At 36.8% G+C, this 15,993-nt stretch overlaps 1 protein-coding gene across 5 annotated transcripts in view; it reads left to right on the top strand.

Annotated features, from left to right (window-relative positions):
* The first annotated feature begins 4 nt into the window (after window positions 1-4).
* Window positions 5-15,993, top strand: part of FAM114A2 (family with sequence similarity 114 member A2) — a 53,977-nt gene continuing 37,988 nt past the window's right edge. The window contains exons 1-9 of one of the 5 annotated variants that reach the window (XM_033180681.1): window positions 8-81; window positions 505-646; window positions 4,005-4,228; window positions 4,596-4,695; window positions 5,126-5,218; window positions 9,419-9,510; window positions 10,690-10,824; window positions 11,642-11,800; window positions 12,458-12,581. In XM_033180681.1, coding sequence (XP_033036572.1) covers window positions 4,019-4,228; window positions 4,596-4,695; window positions 5,126-5,218; window positions 9,419-9,510; window positions 10,690-10,824; window positions 11,642-11,800; window positions 12,458-12,581 — 913 coding nt within the window. In that variant the 5' untranslated portion in view covers window positions 8-81; window positions 505-646; window positions 4,005-4,018. Of the gene's footprint in view, window positions 173-504; window positions 647-4,004; window positions 4,229-4,595; window positions 4,696-5,125; window positions 5,219-9,418; window positions 9,511-10,689; window positions 10,825-11,641; window positions 11,801-12,457; window positions 12,582-15,993 lie in introns of all 5 variants that reach the window. The other 4 variants (XM_033180682.1, XM_033180683.1, XM_033180684.1 and 1 more) reach the window with 4 other exon arrangements.

Genomic DNA, 15,993 nt, shown 5'->3' with positions numbered 1-15,993 from the left:
TCTGCGCTCAAGGAGCACTTCCGGGGCAGTAGGAACGCCGAGTGGGCTGCGGTGCCTCTTCTGAGGGTGGCGGCCGGATAGGTGCGGAACTTCCTGGACGAGGCAGTAGGGGTGCGAGGTTCAGGGGCCGGGCCCGGGCAGCCGAAGTCGTTAGTGATGCGGTGACTTGACGGTGGGCGGCTTACATCTCGCGGCAGGGTCGAGGGCTGTGAAAGCGCTTTAGTGGTTGAAGCGCTACGTTTGTGTGAGGGAATTCTTGTTGTCAGCGCCTGAGAACTTAGTTGGGAGCAGACGTTTACATCGGATCTCTCGTTTGGGACCCATTCTTGGATGTGGGAAGAAGTGAGAGCGCGTGTTTGCTCATCTAGAGACAGCCGTATTAATAACGATAATAAGGATACAAACTACCACCACACCAACTAATAGCAGCTGTCAACCTTTGGGCGGTTACGTGCCGTTCGCTGTTCTAAGCCCCTCACATATCACGTCACTGAATCTTTATAGGGACCCAGAACCCCATTTGACGGATGAGGAAACGGAGAGGCAGACAGGTGACCTGACTTCCCCACAATCGCTGCAGGACAGGAAGAAAGTTAACTCCAGAGCCCGTGCTTTTAGCTACTAAGCTGTACTGCTCTCCATTTTGGTAAATGGGGCGGGGGGAGTGTATATTATATATATATGTGTGTGTGTGTGTGTGTGTGTGTGTGTGTGTGTAGGCGTATGCGTTTTTATTTCTTAGAGATATGGCTCAGCCATTTAATTTTTGGTGTTCCAGTTATTGGAATCTTTCTCCTCCAATTGGGAAAATAACTGGAGAAGAAACTACAATTATTTCTACACGCTTACTACACAATGCCTGGAAGACTTACAAAACACTAAATAGTGCAGTTCCACGTACTTGGTGTTTATTCCTTTTTATTGTTTTACCTTTCTCCTAGATTATGAATGAGTTGAGAACAGAGATGGTACAGTCATTCTAATAACGATAGTAATGATAATATAAACAGCCATCACCATAAAAAATTCTCTTCTGGCTTAGCTCAAGTATCTGGCACAAATGAAAGAATAGAAATAACCAGTGTTTAATATTTTAGTAAAGGGACTGTTTTGGCCGGGCATGGTGGCTCGCTTGTGTAATTTTAGCACTTTGGGAGGCTGAGACAGGGGAGGATTGCTTGAGGCCAGGCGTAGGGTTCAAGACCAACCTGACCAACATAGCAAGACCCTGTCTTTAAAAATATATTTTGGAGTATGTCCTTCCAGTCTTTCATGGAATTATATAAATTTATGTAATATGTATATTATATGTTCTACATATAGTATACTATATATATTTATGATGATGATAATGATGTGTTGCAACCTGGAGAGAGCGTAAGGAAAAGATAGGAAACATTTATTCATATACACAGAACATTAATTGAACTTTGTGCAAAAACTGTCTCGTCTTTCCTATTAGGCCCTTGGAGTGAATGGCTACATTAGTTCTCTATCTCCACAGGTACGGAGGTACTACGTGGTACGTAGTAGGTATGCAAAAAATGTTTGCAAGTGAATGAATGGCTACTTCTAAGTTTGTTTGTATGTCAGTGAGTAGTTGTATCTGGATTTTTTCTCTGTGTGTTTTGGAAATGTATAATGTGTTTATATTATATACCCATATATTCTGAACTCCATAGTGTTGTCTTAATCTACCTTTCTAGCTTCTTGCCTTCCTATTGTTCTTCTCCCTGCCATGGTAACTACTCCCTACTGTAACTGTCCATATTCCATACTGTCAGACCTCAGGCCTTTGGCTGTACCCACATGTTGTTTCCATATCCTTGAATCCTGTCATTGGCATCATTATCTGTCAAAATTGTATGCTTCTTTTAAGGCAGGTGTTGCCAACTCAGATGCCTACAGAGGTTAATCAGGTAGCATAATAGCATAATTTGAGTGAAGTGGATTTGCATGGGGGATTGTAGGGAGCTGGAGAGCAACTGCCCCAGCTAAAAGGGCCCAGCAGCTATTTGGCACAAGCTGGTTATTAGAAACTTGAATGTGGGCCCTGTGTTGCTAGATCTTTCAGTTTTACAAGTGAAAAGTTGGAAGCCTATATTTTTATATGAAGTCTGATTTTTAAATGTTGGCAACTAGTTTTTGCAAAGTTTATCAGGCCAAATAAAAACATCTTTAGGCTGGATTTGGCACTCGAATTCCCAGTTTGTGACTATTGCTCTAGGCTTATTTCAGGTACTTTGTTCATGAATTACATTGTCTGATTCTAATGGAGTTCTGTCTTTTTCAGCATTTTGTGTGTTGGATGGTCGGTCAGGGATGTTTCAGCATTTTGTGTGTTGGACTGAATGCAGCACCTCAGTTATGGTGCTGCATCCAGTCTGCCTTAGTTTTAATATGCATTTCTTTTCTAATACATTAGAAACATTTTGATGGCATGGGTTGGGTCTAATTCTGCACTTAGTATATATCAGTACATACCTACGGCGTGTGTGTACATATATGTGAGATGTATTGATTTTCTACCCTGATAATCCTTGATTATCCTGGAAACTAGTGTCTGTTCTTTGTAGAAACACCAATAGTTTGTTGGCTTTAATTGCCAAAGAGCTCTACATCTGGAAGGAATTGAATTGAGTAACACTGGTATTCAGAAGTTGATCTGACATAAATCCTATCTGATGGGTTAAATTTAATAATGTCCTGAAAAAATTGAGGTAGGAATGATTAATAACTAAAAAGATTTTTAAGGACAATCAATAAAAGGAAAAATTGATAAATTATACCTCATTAAAATTAAAGACTTGCTCCGAAAGGCCCTATGAAGACAATTAAAAGATAAGCTACAGAGTGGAAAAAAAAAATTTGTAAACCACATATACAGAATATATGAAGAGCTCTCAAAACTCAAACAGTAAAAAAAAAAAATCTCATTAGAAAATGGGCAAAAGATACAAAGATATTTCACTGACAAGGCTATACAGATGGCATATAAGCACATGAAAAGATGTTCAACCTTATTAGGTCTTAGAGAAATGCAACTGAAATCCACAATGAGATATCACCACATAACTGTCAGAGTGGCTCAATTAAAAAAGGGCGACAGCGTCAAATGCTGGCAAGAATGCAGAAAAACTTGATCACTCATACATTGCTAGTGGAAATGTAAAATGGTGTTGCTAGTCTGGAAAAAGAGTATGGCAGTTTCTCGTAAAACTAAACATGAACTTAACCATATGACTCAGCAATTGTACTCTTGGTCATTTACCCCAGAGAAATCTTATGTTCCCCCAAAAACCTATACATGAACCTTCATGGCTGTTTTATTTATAATAGTCCCAAACTGGAAACAATACAGATATCCTTCAATGGATAAATGGGTAGACTGCGATACATTTTTCTATGGAATACTACCCAGAAATAAAAAGGAAGGAATATTGATACACACAACTTAAATGGATCTTGAGGGGCTTATGCTGAGTGAAAAAAGTCAATCTCAATAGATAACATGCTGTATGATTTCATTTATATAACATCTTGAAATGACAAAATTACAGAGATGGAGAACACCTGTCCATCAGAGCGATCAGTAGTTGCTTTGAGTTGGAAGGAGTGTGGCAAGTGGTTATGGCTAAAAAAGGATAGCACAAGGGAATCCTTGTGATTGAACTGTTCTGTATCTTGATTGTGATGATAGTCGCACAAAGCTATACATGTGATAAAATTTTATAGAACTAAATACAAATAAGTGCATGTAAAACTGATGAAATCTGAATGAGATCAGTGGATTGAATTGATATCAGTTTCCTGGTTGTGATATTATATTTGTGTAAGTTTTACAATTTGGGGAAACTGGATGTAGGTGTGTGGGATCTCTGCATTATTCCTTGTACTTGTATGTGAATCTATGATAATCTCAAACTAAAAAGTTTAAACAAATACTTTATACCAAAGAAGCCTATATAAATTTTTTTTTATGGGGGGGGCTTTAATTTTACCAGGTGATGTTCTAATCATGTCAGATAAAGATGATATTGAGACTCCACTGCTAACTGAAGCAGACCCCATCCTTGAAGATGGAAACTGTGAGCCAGCCAAGAATTCTGAGTTTGTTGACCAAGGTGCCAAGCCAGAGAGTAAATCAGAACCTGTAGTTTCCACTCGAAAAAGGCCAGAGACCAAACCTTCCAGTGACCTTGAGACTTCAAAAGTTCTCCCTATTCAGGTATCACAGACCACAGACAAAATAGGGTATCTCTGAAAATACTAGGATTAAAAAGTGTTGGAGCTAAAAAAAATTTGGCATAAATACCAATTTAGAATTGCTCTTATTTTTTTCTCTTTACAACCCTAAAATATAGTCTTTTCCATGCTATAAATGCCTTTATGAGTAATTGCTTTTGCTACATGGTACTTACATACTGATAACATATATCTGTCAGTCAAGCAATACATTTTTTTAGCTAAATAATATGTATTTGTTCACCCATGCTTTTGGCTAATAATTAGATACCTTGTCTGTACATTCTTATTTTCCTCTAATTTTTTTCATTTTTCTTTGCCTTTTGTTTTTCTGCCTACTGGGAAATTAGGATAATGTTTCCAAAGATGTACCCCAAACCAGGTGGGGTTATTGGGGGAGCTGGGGCAAGTCCATACTCTCTTCAGCCTCGGCTACGGTGGCCACAGTAGGTAAGATCATCAGTCATTTAGTTATTTTTATGTGTGTATTTTATATGGATCTGTGTTGCATATGACTTTGTTAAAAATCTTTTTCCTTCCATGTTTACTCAAAGGCTTTATAGTTGGAGGATGCATTAGTAATGATGGGCTGATATATACTGCCACTAGAGTTTGTAGCATTTCCTCGTTAGAATATTGAAGTCCAGGAATGATTACTGTGAACTTACTCTTTGGTGATGATGAATCAATTTTTTTTAGGGAAATAGTGCCAAGATTAGTTATGTATTGTCAAAATAACATGTCTTGTGGTCATAAATGACTTTATTTATATTTAAATCATTTAAGTCAACTTGATTTAAATCTTCAAGTTTGAATTTTGGTTTGTTTCTTCAGTTTTGGTGACAAATAGCAAAAAAAAAGTTATCATTTTTCTCATTAGGACAAGGTATTTCAAATGTCATCGAGAAGGCAGAGACTTCCCTTGGAATCCCTAGTCCCAGTGAAATTTCAACTGAAGTCAAGTATGTAGCAGGTCAGTATATGGAAACATAAAGACCTAGAATTATGAATTGAAATGGAACAGTTGAACTAATTTTTCAGTAGCTATTTATTGGACATCTGATACTCAGGGCATCATGGGACTGTAGTGAGAAAGGATTTAGAATCTTTAGCTCCCAGTTAGACATCTATGTCCTTTAATTGCTTATGTGTCCCTTCACTTCACTTTCCACATCTGAAATAGAATGATATTTTATATCTCAAGTGATTGTTATAAACATTTAACAAATAAGGCCATGAATATACAATATAAAAATTGCTTAGCATTTTGCTTGGCTTAACTGAATGAGAGACCAGTAACAGTTAGCTGAATCTGAGTCTGTTGTGACACAAGAAAAATATTTTAATGTACTGTTTTGGGGGTGTATTCTTTTTGTGTTCAGATTTTTATGAAGACTAAGTTTAATTCTAGAGGCTGGCCTTGATCAGACAGAAACCTGCTCTCAAACCATGAAGGCTAGAATTATAACCAGAAATCTAGAGGGCCTGGGACCAGAAAATAGGAATCTTTTCAAGGCCTTGTTTGTATTTTCATCTCTCATGGGCTTTATTGTCTTTCTTGTTTCTTTTTGTTGATCTGTCTGTCTTTTTCTTGAAGCAGACTGACTTTCGCTGTTTATTTTCCTCAGCTCCAGCTTTATATTGAATTCTGGCAACAGTTATTTCCACTTCTGAATTCCTAGGTAAAATAATTAGGTCAGTCTAAATTTGGGTCATGTGTCCATGTACTGCCTATGGCTAGGAGACAAGTTACATTGTATAAACATGGCTGCAAAGGACTATGTATGTGAATTGAAGGCACTGTTCTTAGTGATGCCTGCATCAGTTAAACTATTTTAGCTGCAAGTAACAGAACGTGTGAATGAAAGTCAGTGTATTTTTCTTCCACAAGCACTCTAGAAGTAGGCTGTTCCAGAGTTAGTTTAGTGGCTCAATGATGTCAGGTTTTGGGCTGGCTTCTCTACAGTATTCTCTGTTGATTTCTGTATAGTTTCTTTATGGTTGCCTGATAATACTGCGACTCCAAGTACAGTGTTCTAAAACAACCATGCTCAAAGTCAGGAATGAAGTAGATGGGAAGTGTCATTTCTCCTCATGCATCCCTCTTTCTTTAAAGGGGGGAAATGTTTTCCAGCAGTCCCAAGCATGTTTATTCTCCAATGCCATTGCCTGGAACAGGATCTCATGTTCTTGATGTAGCAGCAAGAGGTGCTGAGTGAGTGAGTTGTGGGCATTATCAGAAACCTCAAGATCAGGATATGGGTTTAGCAGGCAAGGAAAAAGGGGGTTAGAAGTGGCTTTGAATATGTTAACAACAGCATCTTCATGACACTGAAAGATACCTACCACAGAGGGCCATGTTTTAAGAAGGACTTTGAAAAACTGGGTGAATCCTGAAAAGAGTAAGCTAGATAGTGTAAATCAGAAAGTATCTGAGACGGGTCTCAATCAAGTTAGAGGTTTATTTTGCTAAGTTTGAGGATACACCTGGGAAAAAGGAACACAAACCACAGAAACAAACTATCTTCCATACTTTTTTTGAAGAGGGTCTGGAGACTTCAATATTTAGAGGAGAAGGAGTGGGCTGTAGGGGAAAGAGGAAGAAAAGAAAGGGGAGGGTAGGTAAGAGGGGCAAGTGGTTGCCTTCTTTTGAATCTTTGGTCAGTGTTCACTGAATCCACATTTTATGTGTAAAAGGAAAGAGCAGAGGTAGAGTAAATTATGTATGTGTCTTATGCTCAGTAAATTGGCAGTTTACATGAGATAAAGTAAACGTTCAGTAGCTACCTGTGGAAACATCTGGCCTTCTGTCTGGCCTTTCTGCTTAGGAACAAAAGGAAAGGCAGTTTTTGTGTAACTGAGCTTTCAGCTTAACTTTATCTTTTGGCATAGTAAATTTGGGGTCCTGAGATTTTTCTTTCACAATAGTGAAATGTCTAGAATTAAAGTCTTATGAGAGAAAGTCTTGTAAGAGATATTGAATCTGATAATCTGGAGAAGGGAGATTGGGAGAATGTACTGGTCTTTTTCTGAAGAATAGCATGGAGAAGAGGATTAGGTTTATTATTCATAGTTTATTGGGAGAGAACTGGTAACTAGTACTACTCAGTGGAAGTTGTATGGAGTTAAGTTTTAGTTTAATAAAGAGTTTAACAGGGAGAACTTTTCAGAATTACAATGGACTGCCTTTTGATACTAAACCCCTTCTATCTTCTAAAGTTCCTGAGGAAGGGGGTTAATTCCTCTGCCAAGGATATGTCTTATACTCAACATGTATCTTTTCAGAATTTTGAGATAAGTGTAGGCCACTGATGGAAGTCATTGATCATCTGTTAGGGATTTTGTTGTCTTCCTTTTAAGGGTGCTATCTTCTGCTTTCCTTTTGTCAGCGGGCAGTTAAGGTATTTGCAACTTAAATTGATGCTTTTAAGGCTTTTTTTTTTTTTTTTTTTTTTTTTTTGTGACAGAGTCTCACTCTGTCGTCCAGGCTGTAGTGCAGTGGTACCATCTCAGCTCACTGCAACCTCTGCCTCCTGGGTTCAAGCTCTTCTCCTGCCTTAGCCTCCCAAGTGGCTGAGATTGCAAGCATGCGCCACCATGCCCGGCTAATTTTAGTATTTTTAGTAGAGGTGAGCTTTTGCCATGTTGGCCAGGCTGGTCTCAAACTCCTGACCTCAAGTGATTCTCCTGCCTCGGCCTCCCAAAGTACTGGGATTACAGGTGTGAGCTGCCATTCCTGGCCAAGGCTTTTTGTAAAGCTTGTTTAGGGTGAGTCTAGAGTGGCCTTTACTCCAACTAAGTACTATTTATCTTTACTGCTAAGGCTTGACTCTTCTGAAGTCTCTACCTTAATTCCCAGGTGTTTAATAAAGTCTCTGCTTTGGTGGTTGGAAGTCAGATGTTTCTCAGCATGATCTCTGGGGATTGCTTAGCTTATAGCTCTGTGGTAGTTCTTGGTACAGACTTGTGGAGTCTCCCAGTGCCTGAGCTGTGCAGTGTTTAAGCAAAGACACCTAAAGGTGTCTTTGGGCATGCCTATGCGGATTCTTAGAACTCTTTAGCTATGTAGCTTCCTTCTCTGTGGTTTTCTGACCTGCAAATTCCGATTGCTTCAGCATTCCCAGATTCCAGTCTCCGTTTCTTCCACTCATACTGGTTGCCATGCCCTACTTGGGTTTCTCCTCCCTCTGTCATGGCCTGGAAAGCTCCTCTATACAGAAAGCCAAGCCAATTGTAAGGTTTACTTTTTTTTTTCTTGTGTGAACCAAAGTCTTGTACTGCCTATTGTCCTATGTCTGAAGACAGTTGCTTCTTATATGTTGTCCAGTTTTTCAGTTGTTGTGGCAGGAGGGCATATCTAATACCAGTTAATCTATTATGGCTGGAAGTGGAAGTCCTCTCTATAATATTTAATAATACTTAAATTATTTGGTATAATGGTTGTTTTCCTATGTGAAATTTTTAAAGTTAACAGATTTGTTTTGAAATATACTCATCTTTGTAATGTATGTCTATTTGATTTCTACTAATAATTTTCCAGAACAAAATTTAAAATAGACTGGATTTTTAAAAATCAGGTTTATTGAGTTATAATTTACACACAGTAAAATTTATTCTTTTTAGTAGTTTTACATGTTTTGACCAGTATATATACTTCTGTTTATACTGTATAATCATAGTACACTGTGATTATGCAGATATAGAAAACATTCTTTATAGAATGATCAATACAGGTATATAGAATGTTTCCTATATCTGTATTGATAATTGAGACATAAGAATATTTTTATTACCCCAAAAAAGTTCTTTCATGCCCTTTTGTAGTCACTCTGTTCCACTTACTGTCAGTTCTTAGCAATTACTGATCTGTTTTCTGACCTTATAGTTTGACTTTGTCCCGAAGATTATATAATTGGAATCATACAACATGTCTGTTGTATATGTCAGCTGTTTGTTTACAAAACAGGATTTTATTTTTGAAATGAAATGAAAATGAAAACTGCCTATCTTAGCTTTCATTTTAAAATAAGCAAATGGTTTAAAATGATAACAAGGGCTAAAGCCTTGTGTGTAGTAAGCAGGGTCTAGTTTTAAAAAATTCACATAGATGCTAATAAAGCATAAGAGTTAAGGGACCTGTGCTTCGTGTTTACACATCCCCTCCCTCTTGTAGGAGAGACAAATGCCAAAGAGAATGAAAACTTCTCCCCGGTGGCTGGGGCATTTGGTGTATTCTCAACTATCTCTACTGCTGTTCAGAGCACAGTAAGTAAAAAAGTGCAAGGTGGCCTGTTCCTTTCCATAATTATAATGAATTTGCACATCTTTCTCTCTCTTTTCTTCGAACATACATGTGGACTGATTACTTTTAAAGGAGTCCAGGCCACTGAAGACCAGTCACTTTGATCTTATGGGTGGAGTGAATGCTACTTGAAAACTTTCATTAAAGCAATAAGGATGAAAGTAGGAAATAAAGGAGTATCAATAAGGGAGTAGGAGTTACAGAGAGGCAATATATGTATTATGAATTCTTAATTTGGTGGCCCTAAAAAAATGTCTGTTTTACAAAAATACTTTTCTCATAGTTGCATCTTTTAGGCAAAGGGGAAATGTGATCTTTATGACAGATATTTGCGAAACTATATATGATTAAAAACATTTGTGAAAGGATTGTCTAGGAAGCTAAATATCTTTGCTACATGAGGATAGATAGCTAGTATTTTTTAAAATTTTAACTTTTTATTGAAATATACATACAGAAGAATGAAACAATAAGTGTTGTTTGAATTTTCAGTGTGAAACACCCAGAGTAAGAAACAGTATTACCGTACAGCAGATCCCCCCACCATCTTGTGTCCTCTCCCAGTTTCCTGTGTCTTCCCCTCTCCTGCACCAAGATAACCATAATTCTGACTTCTACCATCATAGGTTAATTTTGCCTGCATTTCAGCTTTACATAAGTGGAATCACATATAGTGGCTAACTTCTTTCACACAACATTATATTTGTATAATGCATCTATTATGGAGTTTGTGTGGAAGATTTGATTTTCTTTGTTGTATTTCATTGTGAAGCTTTGTCACGTTTTATTTATTCATTTCATAGTTGGTGAGCGTTGGGGTAGTTTTCAGTTTGTAGCTATTACAAACAGCTGTTATGAACATTTTTGTACATGTCTTCTGATGAACCTCTGTACTTATTTCTGTTAGGATGTAACCGTGAGTGGAATTGCTGGGTCATGCAGCTGTAGTAGATGTTGGCAAACAGTTTTCCAATGTGGTTATACCTATTTACATTCCCACAAGCAGTGTGCGATTGTTTTATTTGCCTTACATTCTTGCCAATGCTTGGTATTGTTAGCCACTATTTTTATATAATAATAAAAATATGCATACAATTATGTTTTCTCAATATTGTTGTAATGAGGTTTCATGTATTTTCTAGGGAAAGAGTGTTATCAGTGGGGGTTTGGATGCCTTAGAATTCATTGGAAAAAAGACAATGGATGTGATAGCTGAAGGGGATCCTGGATTTAAAAGAACCAAGGGTCTGATGAACCGAAATGCTACACTATCTCAGGTACTGATTATCTTTACCTGTTTACTTCCTGTTTCTGTTTTGATCTATATTTTTGCCTTTGTTTACTTGAAACCTTGTTAGTGTTTTCTTTTCAAGAATTTTCAATAATATTTTTATTAAGGTGTTTTTTGGGGGGTCAGGGATTGGTGAGAGCTCTACTGTTTACAGAAATACGCAGCTGTTTTTTCCTCCTCTTTCCTTTCTCCTTTCACAGGATCCTCCCATCAGTGCAGTACAAAATGCTAAACCTTGTCAGGGGTTTTTTTTTTTTTTTTTTTTTTAAATGTTTAAATCACTTTCAGAGAAACACCTGGTTCCTTGGGTGTTATTTGCACTTTCTAGGATCAAATTATGTGACCAGGCACGATGGCTCACGGCTGTAATCCCAGCACTTTGGGAGGCCGAGAGGGTCAGTTGAGGTCAGGAGTTCAAGATCAACCTGACCAACATAATGAAACCCCGTCTCTTCTAAAAATACAAAAAATTAGCTGGGCATGGTGGCGTAGGCCTATAATCCCAACTACTCGGGAGGCTGAAACACGAGAATAGCTTAAACTCAGGAGGCAGAGGTTGCAGTGAGCAGAGACATGCCACTGCACTCCAGCCTGGGTGACAGTGAAACGCCGTCTCAAATTATGTGTGATCATCTTTCTTTCTGTAGCTCCTTAGTCTACCAGATTTGAATTGCAATGCCAAGAATGAAAGGGCAATCCTCTGTACTGTAATAATTAGTCTAAGCTTTGCTTCCTTCAATTCTCAGAACTTACCCTTGAGCTCTCATTGTTTGCTACAGTGTAATGCCTCCATCTCTTTTTAGGTTTTACGAGAGGCGAAGGAGAAAGAAGAGATATGGAACTCCAATGAGGTTACTATGGAAACAGACAAGAAAACTCATTATGGGTTACTCTTTGATGAATTTCAAGGCCTTTCACATCTAGAAGCTCTGGAGATGCTTTCCCGAGAAAGTGAAATAAAGGTAATTCCAAGCCAAAATCTCAACTGGAGAAAGTCTTCAAGTAAAAGAACGCTGCGTAGTTTCTTTTCTCTTTGTACATTTGGAAGATGAAATGTATTTTTGATAGCGGCTTGAGATGCCTTGGAAATACTACCACAAAATAAATTTACAAACTGATGTTTGACTGAACTAATTGCTAGAAATAGAATTAGTCAAGTATTATTTCTTTAAATTTAGACAAAAAAGGCAGATTAACAAAGAGGTCTTAATATGACATTTGTTGTTTTTTCTTCGCTTTGGTTTCTGTTTTGTTTTGTTTTTAGTTTTTTTGACCTAGGCTGCCAAGAAACCTGTTGACTTGAGCTGCCAATTTGTACAGTTACCTGTTAGCTTTTAATTGATTTAAGATTATCTCATTTTTCTGTGATTTCTAAGCCGTTGTTAAACACTGATAATTTCCAGAAATTTCTGGCTGGTATTACTTTTAGAAGTACAGAGTCTCCCTACCTTTCTGTCATAACCAGCCTCTTGTGTTAAGGTTCTTAAGGAATAACTTGTGCTGACTGGTGAGCTCGTAATTTTGACTTCAATATGGTCTATATATAGTCTCTTCCCTATCTGTGAATGTTTTTCTTTTCTTTCATACTCCTATAACATTTTATTCTTGTATCCATTCAGGTGAAATCTATCCTTAATTCTCTGAGTGGAGAAGAATTAGAAACTCTAAAAGTTGAATTAGAGCAACTCAAAGAAGCATTTTCTCTAGCAGAATTTTGTGAAGAAGAAGAAGAAGAGAAAAAAGGTAATATTGAAATTTAGTATCTGAGTGGAGATGATGCAGTGTGTTTGAATGCAGTGCATTGCCCTTGAAATAAATTATTTACTCTCTTATTACACTGGCTTGATTTTACTTTTTCAGTGAAAATTTAATGCAGATTCTCTGTGTAAAAATCTCTCCAGCCTTGCACCTGACTACGCGTTGATGGGGCAGTTGGCCTTATGACCATGTCTCCCTACCTCCTTCCAACCAAACTGTGACTTCTCAAGGTCTAATCTTGCAACTCATGTCTTTGCCTGTTTTTGCAGTTAGAAAGCTATTCTCTTCAGATTGTTGCCTCAGTTTGACTGGTCCTTCTTATGAGCTTTTATATTCCTAGGTACTTTACCTCTGCCTCTCTGACTCTCGTAACCCCTGATTCTGTCTTGAATTGAGGCATGCAGGGTGGCAGTTATCCATAATGTGGGTGATAGTTTGTCTTTTTTTATTTTGAAAACCCTTATACCATATTTTAATATCTTCATTTCTCAGAAAATGTAAATGTAAATACTATGTGTATTAGCAAAATTATCAGGAAATGAGATGGGTCAGGAAATGAGATGACTGACATAAAGCATAATTGCCAGGCAACTGAATATTAAGTTCTAAAGGTTGTTTTATTAACATTTTAGCAGGAAATGTTTCTAAGATATACACTAACTGATCTTTTTTTAAAAAGTGGAATCTAACGAATACAGTTTTGCCTTTTGTTGATGAAATAATCAGTTATAAACTTTAAAAATGAATGGAAAAATTCTCTTAGGTTTCATTAAGACGTAGAGACAATCACCCATGTAGTAGGTTAAATCAATGATGAACAAAGTGTGGTCTGTAGACCCTTGAATTCCCAAAATCCTTTCAGGGCGTCTATGAGTTAAAACTCTGCATCATAATACTAAGATGTTGTCTACTTAGGAATTTTAAAAAAATTATTATGATTTTTTTTTCTGCTTTGGCATTTGTGCTGATGGTGAATAACAATCATGCATAAAATTGCTGGTGCCATAACATGGATCAAGATGTTAGCAAAGTCTACTAGTGTCATTGCATTTTTATTGCCATGCATTGGCAGTTAAAAAAAAAAAAAGTGCCAGTTTTATTTAATCTTGTCCTTGATGAAGCAGTAAATATTATTAATTTTATTAAATCTTGACCTTTAAGTATGCGTCTTACAGATATTCTGTGTGATGCCTACTGAAGTATGATGTTTGTCTCAGGAAAAGCACTTACATTATTTGAGTTGTGAGCTGAACTACATGCTTTTTTCGTGGAATAACATTTTTACTTGAAAGGATAACAGTCACGGAGACTATTCAGAATAGGATAATTGGTACACATTTTCCTGAAAATGAATGAAGTGAGCCTTTTCTTCAAGGAAAGCAACTCATTTATTTGTGACTCATGATAAAAATGTAGGTGTCATGGTAAAAATGTACGTGAAGGTTGAAACTTTGTAAAACATATTTGCTGCTGTGGTGAGCTTGACAGCTTCCCAGTGCTTATAGACTCTTCTGATGAAATTTGTGGTGATCATATTTGTTAAAATATGATCACTTTTTTATATTTTACAAGGAAATGTATTGGCATTTGGAAAACCTGCATGACTCAGAGAACCTATATTTTCTAAATGTCAAATCACCATGGGTAAAAGACCTAATGGATTTTAATTTAGTGTACAAAATTTTATGATATACTTTCAGGTATATTGCAATATATTTCATTGCAACTAATTTTTAAGAAACGACCACTTGTTGAGTTTTGGTGTGGTATTAAAGAATATTAATTATTTGAAAAGGCTATTAAAATACTTCTTCCCTTTCCAACTATGTATCTTTGTAAAGTTGAATTTTCTTCATATACTTAAAGCAACATAACAGACTGAATATAAAAGTAGATAAGAGAATTTAGCTATCATCTGTTAAGCTAGATATTAAAGAGATTCAACCATGATATTAAATGATGGCACTATTCTCACTGAAATTTTTCTTTTTTGAAAAATACAGTTTTTAAAAATAAAATGTATGTTATTTATGTTAATAACTAGTGTGGGTTTACTGTTTTGAATGAATTAATGAACACTTAGTTTTGTATAAATATTTATAACTTTTTATATGTATATGTATATGTATAAAACTTACACTAAAAAAGCTCTTTAATGTTCTCAGAAAGTTTTACAAGTACAACAAGGTCCTGAGACCAACAAGTTTGAGAATTAGCCGATTAAATAACCTAAACTGCAATGCTTTTTAAAAATGTCTCTGATTGCTTTTTAGAATTGTACGTCTTTATTTCTTTCTGTTCATTTATCTGTTCATCTTTTACTTCACTGTTAGTGAGCTGACTTCTGATATCCCATGAATCTCATTTGGTTTTCTATTTCTAATCTGTGGCTGAGAAACAAGGTAACTAGTTTTATTCAAGATGTCTGTTAAAAGCAAAGAGCTCTGAGTGAGGGTCTTAGAGGTTTTCCCGTGACAGGAAACATAAAGTTAAGTGTGTGGATTCTCTACAAACAGGGACTTATTTTTCTTTTTCTTTTAAAATCACTTAAGGAGAAGAAATATACATTTATATCATTTATAATTACATAGGTATCTTTACCAGTGCTGTTTGTCTTTTGTTGTTTTTTTTCAATGTTTTTATTTGCATAGGTTATCAGGGAACAGGTGGTGTTTGGTTACATGAGTAAGTTCTTTAGAGGTGATTTGTGAGAATTTCGTGCACCCATCACCCGAGCAGTATACACTGCACCCAATTTGTGCACCTGAGCAGTATACACCACACTCCCTTCCCAGCCTTTCCCCGCCGAGTCCCCAAAGCCCATTGTGTCATTCTTAAGCCTTCACATCCTCATAGCTTAGCTCCTACTTATTAATGAGAACATATGGTGTTTGGTTTTCCATTCCTGAGTTACTTCACTTAGAATAATAGCCTTCAGTCTCATCCAGGTCACTGCTAATGTGTTAATTCATTCCTTTTTATGGCTGAGTAGTATTCCATCTCATATATATATATATATATATATAGTATGTCACAGTTTCTTTATCTACTCATTGATTGATGGACATTTGAGTTTGTTCCACATTTTTGCAAGTGTGAATTGTGCTGCTGTAAACATGTGTGTGCAAGTATGTTTTTCTTTTATTATTATACTTTTAAGTTCTAGGGTACATGTGCACAACGTGCAGGCCTGTAACGTATGTATACATGTGCCATGTTGGTTTGATGCACCCATCAACTCGTCATTTACGTTAGGCACTTCTCCCAATGCTATCCCTCCCCCATTCCCCCACTCCCTGACAGGCCCCAGTGTGTGATGTTCCCCACCCTGTGTCCAAGCGTTCTCATTGTTCAGTTCCCACCTAGGAGTGAGAACATGTGGTGTTTGGTTTTCTGT

This window comes from Trachypithecus francoisi, unplaced genomic scaffold (genome assembly GCF_009764315.1).
Source record: "Trachypithecus francoisi isolate TF-2019V2 unplaced genomic scaffold, Tfra_2.0 Lachesis_group2, whole genome shotgun sequence".
NCBI lineage: Eukaryota > Metazoa > Chordata > Mammalia > Primates > Cercopithecidae > Trachypithecus > Trachypithecus francoisi.
Note: the sequence above shows the minus strand (reverse complement) of the source record. Positions and strands in the feature narration are given on the sequence as shown.